Raw genomic sequence first — 16,347 nt, 5'->3', positions numbered from 1 at the left:
CCTCTGTGATCCAGTTAAAGATTTTATAAGGGTGGCTGGACATGAGCAGCGCCTGTAATACTTCATGTTGTGCCACTGGAGGGAAGGAAGTATAAAGTCTTTCATTACTTCTGCCACTAACGGCATCTGACAGCTGTGTATTTCACGTATCACAGCCACTTGTGTAGTTTATTGCACACATTGTGCCGTAATATCACATGGCTTTCATCTAAAGTGTTGGGCTTTGCTCTACATGCATATCCACTGTGTGACTGTGCCTTTGTAGAGGTGTGGACTCAAGTCACATGACTTGGACCTGAGTCAGACTCAAGCAATGAATCTGAGGACTTGACCTGATAAAATAAAAAAGATTTGCTTGACTTTAAATGGGATTTGTTGGTCTTAACTTGGGACTAGGATTCAAGTCGTATACTAGCTTTAACGTATACCACGGTATGAAGACTGACAAATACCATACCATGTATTTTGTTTATTTACAGTATTGGAAAACAAGTGCAGCTGGACAGCGAATGTCACTGTTATTTTAGTTAAACTTTGTTTTTTAAAGGGAGAGTTTTTACATGTACTTTAATATAAAAAATGGTTTCAGGTTTCAATAATACAATAGTACTAGAGTGTTTTTAAACAAAAAGTCCACGTTCATTCCCAGTAGGATCATTTGAACTGATAATAACAACAACTGTGAAAGATGTATACCATGATATTTCCTGAGATGGTTATTGTATCAGGAAAATATAATACCGTTACAAGCCTATGTGGGCCTTGGCTTTGGACTTGTTGGGTTTCTGTTGGGACTTGTTTTGCTTGACAATGAATTTGAAAATTGTTGGTCAAACCCAGAGATGCTTACGTAATTTAAAAGCCTCAGACTGCAGCATATTAGATTTAAAACATGAAAAATAGTTGAAGTTATGAAGGTTTTAGTAGCATTTTCTTCACATGCACGCATTATGAAAATATTTTGCTCCCCACCAGATTTGTACTCATTACCATTGTTGAGTGTCAGCATTTTAAAAAGCTTTAATGAGACTTACTACAGTGACAATTACTCATCTCAGAATAAAAACCACATTGACATTTTTCTCATTCGAGTCTGCTCAACCTCAGCACCTCTCCTGGTGCTTTCCAGGAGCCTGCAGGGGCGAACGATTATTTTATTAAGGCTCCATCAAATTTATTGGAGTAACATAAGATTTTAATGTACATTCTTCATTTTGACACTCGCACACATTGTTTTATGTTTGGTTTATAAACCCACATAATTAGCCATGAACGTTACATTTTTAGAGGCAGAACAGTTGATGTTTGTTTGTGAAGAGCGGTAACTCTGGGGGTTTTGGTGTAATTTTTTTAATGATGAATATGTTTCTGTAACAGCCAGTGGAGCCAGAAGTCTGCTTCAACTATACATTTGTCACGGCTGACTTTTGTCTGTGAACCTGTGGCTCCGTCATCGTTCTCGTCCGCTACAGGTGTAATCCTTTATAACAGTTATATATGTTGAGTTTAAACTCTTAACTTTATCTCTCCGCTCGCACAGTGATGAATTGCGGAAAGAGGCGCGGCAGCTGAAGAAGGAACTGCAGGCCATAAAGCAAAGGAGAGAAGAAAGCGCAAAACCTGCAGTGGACAAAGTCGAGGAGGGTATGTGAGCACATTTTATTCTTTTACATTCACTGACGGATGTGTGTTGTTTATTAGTGGCTGATAATATAATGTGCAGTATGGACGCACTGGCCAAACATTGTTATTTGCCGATATTTGCCTCGTTGACTGGCAGCCAATGTTTATCTTTTTTATTACGAGTTTAGCAAAGGCTAAAAAAGCAGGGCTTAAAGCAAACTTCGTATTGGAGACAATAGAAAACATTGTTGAGGATACACAGAGATCCTCCCCAGGACAACTTTTGGACTAAAGGATGCAGTAAACTCACTATTGACACATCAGGGGACAAGACAGCTCCTAAAAGTGTAACTTTTCAATCTGGATCGCCCCCTGGTGTCTGACTGCAGTATAGGTCATAAAGCCCGCCCCTCCATGTTAGTGAATGGACAAAGGCCAAAGTAAAAACTCAAAGCACACGCCAAAGAAATGTTTCCCAAAGACGGTTTCTGTCTCTGAAGGTCGTTCCCATCACCCTGATGTTTGCTCAAGTGTTTGTTTTTATGAAGTTCAGTTTTAATGAGATATTTAATGATACAAAAGGGGGCTTTTGTAACATAATTGACAGCCAATGTGAGTGCTCACATTCAAACACTCACAAACAGCAGCTGATGTGGATCAAAAAACTCAAGTGGAGTCAGCTAATGTCAACAAAGACTTTGATGAATTTAAGACCCTTTAAAGCCTTAAATTTTAGAATATAAAATTAAAGCCTTTTTAAGACTTCATGGGTACCCTGTTTCAAAAGCAGTTTAAGATATTATTTTGTATTTGGAAGAAGGTAAAATTACAGGTTGTTTCATGAATTTGTACGGTTAAATTTGAGCTCATTCAAAGACAGTGTAACAAAGGTCTAAGGTTAAGATTTCTTTGGTTCCCTGGCATAAAAGGGAGAATTAAATAACCCAAAAAATCTGTATCTGTATCAGGCCTGAATTTCACAATTAGTGCTGATACATATGATACATGTACAAATATCTCACCATAATGAGGTGCCTGAAAAAGATTTGTTGTAGCTCAGAGCTGAGAGTGTGAACTCAGTCTCTAAGAGGGTGGTCTGCGCTACATTCTCTGCTAATGGACACTAAGACAGGCAACCCTCTGATTTTGTCAATTAGTTGCAGACGTCTATTTTTCTCCCCCCCTCGAGGGTCTGCATTTTTGTGTTAAAGCTCACAGAAAATTGCGTGGGTGAAAATTGTTGAGTGGCCGCCATAGTTGCACATCAAACCCTGTGTGTGTTTGTTAGTTTGGCCGATGTGAGACTGTAAAAATCTGCCCACCCCCCCTCCTTCCTAAAACCTCCTCGAGGTCCTCACCACACTGCAGTCTGTCATAATGCCGTCAATCTTCGGATATTTTGCTGATGCTGAAACACATTTTTGAAAATTACAAAAACCGCTTGAGGTCGTGTGTATATTGTTGTGCAACAAAACAAAATAGTTCGTGGGGGGTGCTGCTGGGACCAGTCGAACTGCGGGATTACCACCAGCCAAAATTTACTGAAGACCATGATGGGATTTTGTTGCTCAAACATTGTTTTTGTCTCCGCAAACACTGATGGTTTTATTTCTTTTTAAACACACACACCAAGCTCTTGACTCGCTGCTGATTGGTTCAAGATTTTAGGTGAAAGAGCACAAAATACAATCATGACATTGTGCTTTAATACACAGATTAACTAAGATTCTGCTGGTGTATCTGACTTAATGTGTTGCTCTTAGTGATACGTGCACAGAGGTAAGCTGTTTCTGTAAACACACTAAGCAGAAAGAGGCCTTCTCCTAATAGATCCAGTTATAAACTCAAGTGTTGAGTCAGTAACAGCCCTGCATTGTTGCACCGAGTGGCAACTAGCCTAAGCTCCTCCATTATCTAACAAGGTATTTGAGCTCTGCCAGGGAGCTTTTGTTTTGTGCCTCTCTGGCAGCTTAGCCAGAGGCAGGAGTTTCTTTTTAAGAGTTCCTCATTACATTTCTGTGTTGGAAGCAAAAGTTAATTCCATTAGATGGAATTCTTAGATGTCATGGGCCAATGGCCACTGCAGGGGAGACGGATGTCTGCTCGAATGCTGTAAATCTTGAGACTCAGCTCAGCCACAGAAGAACACCGTGGTGAGGGCTCGTTTTATCTCATCCTGCCGGAGAAGCTGCGCAGCAGTTACAGCGACACACACACACACACTCTCACACACACATTAAGGCTCACATTGACACTGCCATCCCTGAAAGCGTAAATCACTCTCGTGGTTCTGCTCTGACCTCTCTCTGAAGGTCAGCCTCCGGTCTTATTTCACTGGCATGCTTCTCAGGCTGGTCAGTAGGGGCACACATGATGAGGGGCTGGGCTAAACCATTTTTGGGCTGTAAATTATATGTGTCGATTAATGGATTAATAAACTGTTAAATATTAGTCATTTCATTTATAAAATTTTAGGAAATAGTAAAAAAAAAATTACATACTTATATACTCAGCATATTATTATTTTTTTTATATTTACTTATTGCACTAATACTTTATATACTTGCTTGTGAAGAACCACATTTACACCCCCTGGATACCAATAAATTATTTCTAATTCAGAATTTTTTTTTTCAGAGCCATAGGTGATGTGTTGAAATTGTTTTTAATTTATTTTCTTTTACATTTATTACTGTTGACTTCTGGTGAGCTCAAGGATTAAAGTTTGTTGGTAATTTGAAATATTTTTCAAGTTTAGCCGCATTAAGGCATTTTATGTACAAGAAACTCAGGAAACAATTTAATCTATTTCTGCAAAAAAAATACTAAAATAACAGTCTTATGTCTTCACATCTTTTAATGTCTTTTTTATACCAAAGTAGGGATAGCAGTTTTAGTAACACTATCAGTAAGTTTCGGTATCCAAAGGCAGCATCAGTATCAATATTGGTGTAGAAAAAAATCATTCCATATTTGATATTTCGGCTTGAAAAATTACCAAAATTATGTTTGTAAAGATTTCACTAATTTGATTTTCTTCCGACTAACTGATTCACGAAGAAACTTTAAAAAAAATAGTGGAAGATTCTAAAACAAATTTAAACAAATATTAATTTAAATTAGTATTCTTACACATAAATACTAAGTTTAGGAGCTGTACTGTGCAAATGAAGGCGTACTTTTGAGCAGTAACGATGTGAAGATTTTAAAAACTTCCGTTACAGTTAGACAGTGAAAGTTGGGGCGCTCAGTAGATAAGAGCGGGCGCCCCATGTACGTCCGCACCGCAGCAGGTTCGATTCCAACCTCAGTCCTTTGCTGCATGTCATCCCCTTTTTCCCCCCTTTTCACGCTTAAACTGTCCTCTTAAATTAAGGCAAAAAAGCCCCAAATCAGTGAATGTTGAATACGTGACCGAAACATCAGCACTTTTAAATAAATCATTGCAAGAGGGGATTAGTGTGTTCGGGAATTCATTTTTTCTCTTTCAAATTCTTGACCATCCAGTCACAGTTCTACATGAAGTCAGTCAGTACCCACTCCTCCTCCTCCTCCTCTTCCTCTTCCTCTAGCTGCCCATATGGCTGCTGGCATGTACGTGTGATGTTGATTGGAGTGAAAAGCAAATTGTCTCTTCAGAATTCACTTTTTTTTATTCTCCTTCAGTTTTCATCACATAAATTACAGCATGTTCCTGTAGTCTGGTTTTCTCTTTCTTGGCGTGACCACTGGGTACCAGAGCCAAAAATAAGAGAGCCATTCTGAAACCACTGTCCATTCAATACCCACCCCCCTAAATGATGTGGCAGCAGTCTTTATCCCGCTTAGATATTATACAGGTTATGCCTTGGTGTTTTGTTACACTGGTGTCTGTTGCATTTTGGGAAAAAAAACATTGCGGCAGAGAGATATTTGAAACGCCAATTACCTGTGATCAAGATTAGTGTCATTTTGTCCAAATTGACAGTTTTTGACTAAGTTATTTTCATGGGACACTCCTGTAATATTTTCTTATGTAAACAGTCTCAGTTGCATAATCTAAGATGGATAGTTTGTGTCGACCTCAAAGCACTGACTGAGAAATTATTTTTGATGTGTTTCTGATTGATGGTCGGCAGTAATGTTGCCTCACAGCTTTAAAAAGTGTTGATTGTTTAACGGAGAGGGAGACGCTTTTATCCCACAGAAGAGGGCGTTTGTCGTCCATAACAGTCTGCGGTTGCTACAACATCAGCGGCTTGATTTGTAGCTCTCTGGAGCCCAGGTGACAGGAGAGGGGAGGAATGTAGTTAGAAAGGCCATCAAACGCAAAGATAGTAGTTAGCGACAACAGCTGGAGAAGGTGATGTGAGCTGCTCATGTAGGACCTCAGGGCGTCATCAGTCAGCATCCTGCATGTCACAGGCTGCAGCAGGGAGGCAGAGCAGGAGAGGTGACTGGGGGAGAGACGGAGGGGGATCACTTGTTGGTCTCATAAATCAGGAGGAAAAGGGTTTGGCCCCTGGAGCTGCAGAGCAGACTTCCATGTTGACACCGGGGAAAGTGTTGCACGTAGATTTCCAGGGCCGAGTTTGGAAATTCCAGTGACTGCTCGGTATTTGTAGCATTCGCAGCCTTAAAGCTCAGAGAAACAAGAATAATTGCACTGTTTTCTCAAATGAAAGCCAACTCATATTCCCCTTGAAATGTCTGGAGCAGAAGGCAAAAACTGCCACCAAAACGGATCATCATCCGTTGTTTAAAAGTACTTTGGATTAAGAGTACACGATACGTGTCTGTGCCGCAAAGCAGCACAACTAGCTTAGTAAACCACCCGCAAAAAAGTCCACAAACTGCAGTAAGATGAATGCGTGAAGGCCAAGAAGAAAAACAGCACTAACATCACCTCAACAAATCCTCGTCCTTATCCAGCGTCAACTCAAATATCCAAAACAGCAATGCAGTACAGCGTATAACTGTATCATACAGCTCCCAAAGACAGACTTAAATAACCATTAAAATCACATTTCATTTTGCCAAATACGTGTTTCCAATTCTCAATTTTATTTATGCTTTGCTTGTAGGAGATGCACTGAATTCAGGTGAAGAAGAACTTTATTTTGGGTCTAATTTTTGTTGGCAGAACGTGGAAGTGAAAGCAGTGCTCTGTTTCTTTAAATGTTAAAGTGCTGTAAAAATTTTTGACATATAATAGTTGATTTATTATTAATAGATACACAATTGCACTTAAAATATTTAGAATGAAATCTGTGGTTATGAGTGCTATTTTTAACTTTTGTTCGCAGTATAAAAGAAGAAACATAGACTGTCAATAAGCGGTACATAAATAAATAAATACACATTGACAGAAACTCATAACATTGCAGCACTTATGCTCTGAACGACAGCGCAGTGGACTTCAGTGTTTTCTCTGTTACATCATTTATTTGCTGCGGCCGAATGTGTCACAGCATCCAGCCCAAAAGTGGTACAGCGTGTCCAGCGAGGTGACGCTGTCCCGGGGCCGATGGCGTGTGTGACATCACATTTTGTTGTGGAAAGCGAGCGCTCCAGCAGCCAGCAGACTTGTGCTCACTGTCTGCCACTCTGTGACTTCACAGCCTGTGTGTCTGAGCTGGAGATTTACAGAAGCACAGTAACTGCATGAGACACCAATGTCAGCACGCTGATTGTCTCTGCTCTCATTCATGATGAGACAACTTCACACATTTACTGCACAGGAGGACAGTTGGGTGGAAAATTATTCCCAGCGTTCCCGTCAGCGCTGTGGCTCCTACTCTCTCTGCCTTTTATTTGTAGCACCAGTCTGCCGTAGAGTCGACTTTTACATTTTAGCTGCACCTAATGATTATTTTATAATTAATTAGTTTGATTACTGTTTTCTTTAGTAATTATTTGGTCCCTATAGTGTCAGAATATAGTCGAAATATCCATCAAAGTCTCCCAGAGCCCAAGGTGATGTCCTAATGATACGATACGATACGATACGATACGATACGATACGATACGATACGATACAATACGCCTATAGTGATCCCTAGAGGGGAAATACAGCAGCACAAAGACAGCAATGGTAACAGTAAATAGAAAAAGTATCTAAAACCACAAAGATGTAAGATAATGATTAAAAAATACTGAAGTTAAAATTTGAGCAGCTGGAACAAATGAATTTTTCACCATTTAAAGTGTAATTTTGTTCAACCAACTGTACAAAAACCGAAGATATTCAGATTTTAAAGATGCTAAACAGCGAAAATCAGCAAACTGTAACATTAAAGAGGCTTGATCCAGAGCATTTGGAGTTTAAAAAATGAAAGAATAAATGGTTCTAATAATATGGTACATGCACCAATGGCGGTACAAAGAGGAAACTCCAAAATATTTTTTCAGAATTAATACATTTATTTGAATATATATAGGCTATCAAAATACTAAATATCAAATAAAAATACATGAACTATAAGAAATATAATTTTAGATATGTTGCAGGCTGCTACATAGTTACGTCATGACTAGTTACGAGCTAAATTGTGATGGCAGCATGGCAAGCAGAGGTAAAATAAATGGTTTAAAATCACTACAATTTTGGCTCCAAAAAGTAACTATGAGGTGTGCAGCAAAAGAATATTCATATAACAGCTGAGTAAACCTAACTCAAGTGCTAATGGCTATTTCAGTAGTAAAGTCTCCACAACACCTGATTAGAAATTAGGAATAAACCTGCCTCCAGTGGGAGATGTTTCTAGCTGAATAGGGTCGGCCTGCGCTACTGTAATTTAGCATTGGTCATAGTGGTGGTACTTGGAGAGCCTAATATCTTCTGAGGAGGTACGTGGTGTAAAAAGTTTGAGAACCACTGACTTAAATGATAATTTTCAATTTTTTTTGATTAATTCTCAAAAAGAAGAGTTTTATTTCTTTTTATAGCTTATTTTAGTTGCTATTATATTATTTATTATATATTATTCACATTATTTTCTCTCACCTTATACACTAAACATGTCACCTGTATTCCAGTAACACCAGTTTAATAACTTTTGTTTTTGTATCCCGTGTCTGTTTAGGATGAAAGGGGTCTTTCCTTCCCCAGGAGGGATCAATTACATAAGGTGTGGGGTATAAGGTAGCAGGCGGAATTTAGGTCATCTCTGAGAAAGATAAAGCGAGGGGTTAGTAGGTTGCAGCTTTGGATCACTTCATCTTTGTGATGGCCGGCAGCAGTATGGTTTCATGCAGAGCATGTCAATCTGAGATGAGAGGACTGACCTGCGCTGCCTCATGTCTTCACCTCTCTTATTATCATGTTCTCTGATCATGTACGGCAGCAACTGTTGCACACACAGCTTGACAAGCTTTACGTCCTTTTATCTTTTCTCTCTGATCATGTTCTGCATATTTTTTAGCTCCTCATCTGTCAACTGCCAGGGAGCGTGTGAAGCGGTGGTATGCTCCCCAAATGTTGTCAACTTGTAGCATCAGGGAACCTCGGATTGCCCCAGTTCTTGAAATAACAAGCTTTTTAGGAAGATTGCATTTCTGTGTCCTCAAGTTGACCGAAGTTTAATTCTTAGAAATGTAAAAACATAAGAAACTCAGCGAGCGCAGAGTTTCGCCAAGGCCAAATGCCCTGTCTCACAATGTTAAAAAAGGCGAAAAATAATTGTGTAAATCGTAAAATTTAATGGGTTCTTCCTTGGTCCAGAAAATCAGGCCAGTAGATATTATGTAATCATGTTTTTTGGGGTTTTTTTTAAAATTAAAAAGACCTCCTTCAAACAGCTATATGGTTACTCAAATATCTCCAGGCTATCTGCTCTTCTGTAACCAAAAATATGAATAATAATAATAATTTTGTCATAAATTCAAACATTTGTAACTTTAATGTAGTAGTGATTTTGTTATCTGTTTGCAAGGACAAAATCTTTTTATGGCACTATATAAATGAAAAAATAATCAAGGTCATGTAAGATTTAGGGAAACTAATCACTAGTGATGTCTGTCTCCAGAGGAAGAAAAGCCGACCAGTCAGGCGGTGGCTGAATATCTGGAGGGACGGAAGAAATACGAAGAGCAGAGGAAACAGAAACTGAAGAAAGGCTCAAGCAGAGAACAACAGGTGAAAGAGCCCGACATGGTGTCAGTAATTACGATACTTGAAATACAAATCAGTTCAGAAGAAATAGTGGGGACTAACTTATGGTTGTTCTTTGTACTGTAAATACTAAATCATGTTTGATCTTTTTGAGTAGACACTGGACCTCCTCAATCGTTTCAAGTCCAAGCTGTCCTCGGCCATTACAGAGGACGCTCCAGAGGAAGACGTGGACGAGCTGGCAGAGGACGACGACAAAGGCTGGTGAGTGAGCTTGATTCCATTTAAGACATCATCTCATCTGTCATACTGGGCTCTAACATTAAGGTTGCAAGAAACACAAAATTTAATTCAATTCAATTCAAACAACTTAATTAATCCCACTTTGGGCAATTAGTTAAGAGCAGCATGTTAAGACAACAAAACAAATACACGCACAAAAACACACATTCACAATAAACAACCAGGTAAGTCCACCAGGAGCCAAAGAACCGCAATAAGAATAAAGTGCCAGTATTTGATATAATGCACAATATAAAAGTACAATATAAACCTCAAATATACCTCCAACCTCCAATATAAACCATATACAGGTGTATAACAGGGATTTTAAAAGTCTGACTGCCTGAGGGATAAAAGATTTGGAACGGCAAGCAGGTAATGCATAACGACGACCTAATGAATGTTGTCTTTTGTCTGGATGTGTTATTAGGTAGTCGTTTGCCAATGTTTTCCCATAATAAATTCATAAGATGAAGAAATCTATTCACATAAGCTTTAAATCTTTCTTTTCTACACACATACAGTGGCAAAAAAGCGTAGAAATGTTGAGATAGAAATGAAGTGCTGTAGCCCACCATAACCTGGATGAATTGTATGAATTCTTGTGCCTCTGGAAAAGGAAAACTGGATAAGACAGAATGAAATAGCTGCGGTGTTAGTAGTCTGTGCTCAGCTTTAAATCACTGACACTATTCACCGCAGCAGATATTAGCAGCGTGTGAGCGCACCAGAGTCCTGAGTGCTCCTGGAGAGTTCAAGAAGCAGTTTGGCAAACACACTGCTTTGTGGACGCTAAAGTTTGAGCATGACAAGTTGGCACGAAGAGGCCTTTTTCATTAGCCTCCGCTGCTTGTGTTATTCCTATTGATGCCCTCGTGGTGGATTTTAAAGAGATTGCAAAAAGAGACCATTCATTATTATAGGGCCGCCTAAATGAGAAAACTAAAATGGTCAAATGCTGCAGAAAATCCTTCTTTGCAGCAGGAATGATGAAGCTGACCAGATCCAAAGCTTGCTCTGGGGTTCTGATAAATGTGTGTGAAAGTTCAAGTTTTGTGTGTGTGTGTGTGTCTGTGTGTGTGTGTGTGTGTGTGTGTGTGTGTGTGTATGTCAAGTTGGGATTTCAACCCGCAGCCACCAGATTGGCCATCAGGAAATCAGGCCTGACGCTGTGTTTTCCTCTCATATTCTGTTTTTCACCAAAGATCTCAAAGTCTAACGACACAGAGTACGGGGTTTGAAATGAATACCATGTGTTTGAATTTGAGCAAAGTGTCTGTGTGTGAGAGATTTAGAATAACAAAATCTGTAGTTGCTATTAGTCTCGAGAAAGCCCCCTTGAAGTGTAGTCTGTCTGTGTGTGTGTAAGAGAGTGGGGGGGCCCTAATGAATTTGAGAGAAGCCTTGGCTGGCGTTTGGAGCCTCTCCCGGCTGTAGACACCTCACTGTGCCGCCCCCGCCAGGTATGGGCGAGGAGGGAGGGAGTGAGGGACAGGGGCAGTAGCATAGCAGTCCTAGAAAAACACCAGTGGGAAGTCTGTGCCACTCTAGGAGCGCCGCGAACAGAATGTGGGTTACAACAGGTCAGACATTGGAAGTCAAGTCTGGGCCAGAGGAGGTAAACTATTCCATCTGTGTCTGTGTCTACAAATTCTGACTCTCCCTCTTTTAGCCCCCTCCTCCTCCTCTTTTCGGTCTCCGCTAACGCACACAAACTCATGCAATGCAAAGAGTTGCTCTCCCCATCCCTCCTGTACTCCGTAATTCTCACCCCCTACAAAAAAAAGGCAAGAAAAATAAATCAAGGAAAGGCTTCTGCAGCGTTGCATCGCAGCAGCACAGAGTGGTTTTGATAACGCCGGGTCGCCGCCTCACGTCTCGGAGCCGTGTGACTCCGAGGAGCGTACGGCCGGCGGGCTGTCATCACTAAGACTGCTAGACAAATTATCAGAGGCGGCCCGCTCGCACAGCAGGAGTCCTCGGGGTCTGCCAGAGTCTAGCCATGACATTCTAGATGAGCTGTCACAACTCCTGCCGATTTCAAATGAACACCGGAGAGAGCGCAGAGTGCACACATACACACACCCAAACTGCGAACACTCAGACGCAGACCACATGCGACGCACAGTAGACAAGGCATCAAAATGTTTAAAAATATACAATAGAGAATACAGTTTCTTTATGTAGTGAAACATGCTGGTGCACACAGACACACACAGCACAAGGTCATGTAAATATTATTTTCTCTCGCTAGATAAGAAGGAGCTGTTGATCGTCAACTTTAAAGGGAAATTTCAAAGATTGTGACATTTAAGAAGAATTTAAAAGCTGGAGAAATGGTCTTTTCATAAAACTGTGTTGTCTTTGCAGGCGACAAATACTTTTAAAATCGGTGCTACATGACCAGAGAAAACGAGAAAAAGAGGCTGTGGCATTAGCTTTTACTCAAGACGTAGAAAACCTACAATTACCAGAATGCACTGCACTGCACCAGACCAATAAATGCTACCACTGGTGGGTGATGTAATGAGAGTTGCTTCTCTGAAAAAACAATATTGCAGCCAGCCAGTAACAAACAATCTTGAATTACATTTAAATGGCATGCTAAAACATGTTACCGACAACAAATTAGGTGGGAAATACACAATGCAGTAAGGATATTCACAAATTCTCATATTACAGCCAAACAGTGCACTAAAGCAAAACATTTTAGGCTAGAAATAAGCAATACCATAACAGAATCTTGGTTAATATTTGATCAGCAGTGCCAGGTTTTCACACTTTGATCTTAGTTTGACATAGAGAGAGAGAAAGGGGCTCATCTCTCTCACAGTACTTTTGAAATTGGTGCTTCATGACCAAATAAAACAGAGAAAAAAAAACTGTGGCGAAAACATACAACTATCGGAATGCAATGCGCCACACTGGACCAATTAACACTCCTGTTGGTGGGTGATGTAATGCAAACTGTTGGTCTAAAAAACAAAATTGCTAAAAAGTTGATGACAAAGGAGAACGGATTACAGTGAAACAGTGCACTAAAATATGTTTCTAAAGACATTTTAGGCAAGAAATAGACGGCACAGTAACAGAATCTTGGTTAATATTTGATCAGCGCTGTTTCGCAGGTTTAATGTTTACAACATTTAGCATTTAAGTGTTAACAGTTAGCATGCTAATTACACATGCTTATTAGCACTAAACACAAAGTCCAGCTGAGGCTGATGGGAATGTCATTAGTTTTGCATTTGGTCTTAAACCAAAGTATTGGACAAATTCAAATCCTGACATGATGATAAAAGATAGATAAAAAAAATCCGAGGATCACCAAGTCCCCTGGATTCATGAATATCTGTAGAGGATTTCATGGCAATCCAAAAAATAACTGCTGAGATATTTCAATCTGAACTAAAGTGGTAGAGTGACGCCGCCATCCATAGAGCCCTGCTGCAACCAGCATGACTAAAAAGTTTTCCCTGAACAGAATCCAACATATTTCAGTTATTTGTGATTCTCCGCTCAGACAGGAATGTAAGAGGATGTAGCTGGTCGACAACAAACAGAGGTTGCGTGGCCAAAAATGGATCTTCGCAATTGATTAGTCACTGCTGCTTTGCTGTTTAGATTTACTGATAGCGTTCACACAGCAGCTGAAGAGATCGTGTCAGTGGGAGAAAAATGTGTTTTATCTGTGAAATGCCTGACACTGATATCTCCTGCGAGGAATGTCCTGATTCTTTAATCTGTCTTTAGGGGAAGAGAAACTGGCAGGGGAAATGAAAGACACATGAGCGTCTGTTCTCTGGGGACCAGGGCTTTTTCTCTGGATTTCTTAACTGCTAAGAAGTCTCTAAAATATGAGCCCTAATACTGTAATACCTGCTCGTGGACTTTTCCGTCAGATTCTTTACGAATTTAAATACCAATAATATAATGGTGGTGTATTTTCAACCAGACTCAAAGCATATTTTAATCAAAGGAATAAAGAATTCAGCATTTGATGCCCACAAGAACCCTATTAAGAGTAAATAAAAATAAAAGCAAGTGCTGCAAAAATCAAAAAACATAAATACAGAATAGAAAAAAATTACAATAAAATTATAAAAAAATACTATTAAAAAAAGAGATATCTGTTATCTAGCCATGAGTTTAAAAAATCTTTTAAAAAATAGCATTAGAATAATATAAATGTTATCTCAATTTCCCATTTTTGATGATGACATTGTCATTAAACTTGCTCAAAGCAAAAAGAGAGAAGACCTCAAAAAGTACAAGCTCTACAGATCTGTGATTTAGTGGATCCTCTGCTGCTGTTCTTTGAACTCTCTCCACCTCTTTCTGTCTGATTTAGGATGGCCCATGTTCTGCAGTTTGATGAGCAAACCAGAAAAGTAAAGGATGCCAACATGCAGGACGAGGACACTTTCGAGATCTACGACCCACGCAACCCCGTCAACAAACGACGGAGAGAGGAGAGCAAGAAGATCATGAAGGAGAAGAAGGCCAAGAGGTGAAGAGGCGAGGTCGTGAGGTCAAAAGGTCAGGTCCTGCCCAAGCCATGTGACCGAGAAACTGGTCATACAGAATCCTGCCTGTCCACTTTTCCAACACTTCAAACCCCGTTTTGTTGAACAGTGTCCTGGCTCGAACATCTGGATTGAGGACCTGAGCAGAAGCGATCCCTATAATCTGTAAAAGAAAGGCTCCTCTGCTCTCGAACAGCTGCACCGGACTCTACGGTGACTCGTCAGGATTAAGACTGGGGTCACTGTATTGATTATGGTCATGATTTGATTACCTGTAATGCTGTTCACTTTTTTATGCTGTTCTTCTTCTGCTTATGTTGTCTAGAGCTTAAATGTGAGCGTTAGACTTAAAAATACATGAATAAAAAATTAGCAAACAGTTTTTTACGATAATGATTTGACTCTTTTCTATTTGATTCATCCAAACTCATAATTTTATGATTTTGATGACAATGCCAGCAACGTGTTAATTAAATTTATATGTTTATTATTTTAAGATTATTTTTTTGGGCTTTTATTGCCTTTAATGGACAGGACAGTTGAAAGGGGGAGAGAGAGGGGGTGACATGCAGCAAAGGGTTGAGGCTGGAATCGAACCCGCGGCCGCTGCTCTAGCTGCTCTATCCACTGAGCCACCACCAGGCGCCCCTATATGTTTATTATTGAGGATGGAGTTTAAGATGGTGGTGTACTTGACTGCATTATATTCAAAAAAAATTTTAATTCCTCCCGTGCGTTCAGGCTTTCTGTTATTCGGCTTTTGGCTTGAAAAATATGTTAAAGTATGACATATTTAAATTTCTGCAGTCATAATAGGGTAAAAATATTTCTCTCTACAAATTTGTAGGCCTAATACAGTGTCCTAACAGCAAGCAAGCGTCTCTCTGTCCACACTGAATGCGTTAAAAATGCAATTTTGTAACGTCATGGAACCAAACCACTGTACCTGTCAGCTGTGCGCCCATGTAAACAAACAATGAATGATAACAGCTGTGCACTCGTTATTTTAAGATGAGTACAACGAGTATGTGCTGTCTGTCTACATTTGTACTTTTTTTAAAACATAAAAGACACTTTATATTGTATTATTTACTGGTTTGTGGGTTAGTGGGTCGAGTTTGGGTCATTACCCGCTATTACCCAGAGGTTGCACTATAGGACAAGAGAAAGGGTTTTTATCAGATGACGGATTTAAAAAACGAAAAGTACCGACTTGGTGTTCAAACGTTTAGGGAGTAAGTGTATTTCCCAAATTGTCAAAGTCTTATTTTACTGCTGAGGCGGGCACCGGTGATGGACTAACCACCCTGTTGCATTTTATATATATCTGCCACACTGTCCTTCTCAGGTCACCACTGGAGCAGCCAGAGCTTGTAAAAAGGAACTGTTTAAAACCAAAGACTTTACCTCACTGTGGTGGTTTTTTGGGGGTAAATGATCTGCCACTGCCGTGTGTGTGTGTGTGTGTGTGTGTGTGTGTGTGTGTGTGTGTGTGTCCGGGAGCTGCATTTGGCCAGCGCGCTATTTTTTAACTGCACTTCTGGGATTATGCTTAAATTTTCATATGGAACAGGAAGGAGAGTTAATGTTACATTATGAGCCCGGCTCGGCCCAAGCTGCCGCAAATCTAAAACAGGTGATACAGTGATCTAACTGACTGGATGTGCTCCTGGGTCCAGGTCAGGTTCAAATGTGCCACTGATGTATTACTGAGAAAAGGAGAAAAAACCTTTTATGAAGATGCACAGAAATGCACAGATAAATTAGCATTTTATAAGGACACTGCTTGCCCTATAAATAAGTAATTTATGTTTAAAGGGGACA

General features: G+C 39.9%; 1 protein-coding gene across 1 annotated transcript in view; it reads left to right on the top strand.

The window, feature by feature from the left end:
- The window catches only part of cwc27 (CWC27 spliceosome associated cyclophilin), a 28,272-nt gene extending 13,280 nt beyond the window's left edge, over window positions 1-14,992 (top strand). Inside the window, exons 11-14 of the mRNA XM_042509193.1 lie at window positions 1,541-1,644; window positions 9,630-9,739; window positions 9,873-9,979; window positions 14,349-14,992. Of these exons, the coding sequence (XP_042365127.1) occupies window positions 1,541-1,644; window positions 9,630-9,739; window positions 9,873-9,979; window positions 14,349-14,511 (484 nt within the window). The 3' untranslated portion in view covers window positions 14,512-14,992. The remainder of the gene's footprint in view (window positions 1-1,540; window positions 1,645-9,629; window positions 9,740-9,872; window positions 9,980-14,348) is intronic.
- Window positions 14,993-16,347: the final 1,355 nt, after the last annotated feature.

The sequence above is a fragment of the Plectropomus leopardus genome, chromosome 20 (assembly GCF_008729295.1).
Source record: "Plectropomus leopardus isolate mb chromosome 20, YSFRI_Pleo_2.0, whole genome shotgun sequence".
Classification (NCBI taxonomy): domain Eukaryota; kingdom Metazoa; phylum Chordata; class Actinopteri; order Perciformes; family Serranidae; genus Plectropomus; species Plectropomus leopardus.
This window is presented reverse-complemented; position numbering and strand designations above follow the sequence as displayed.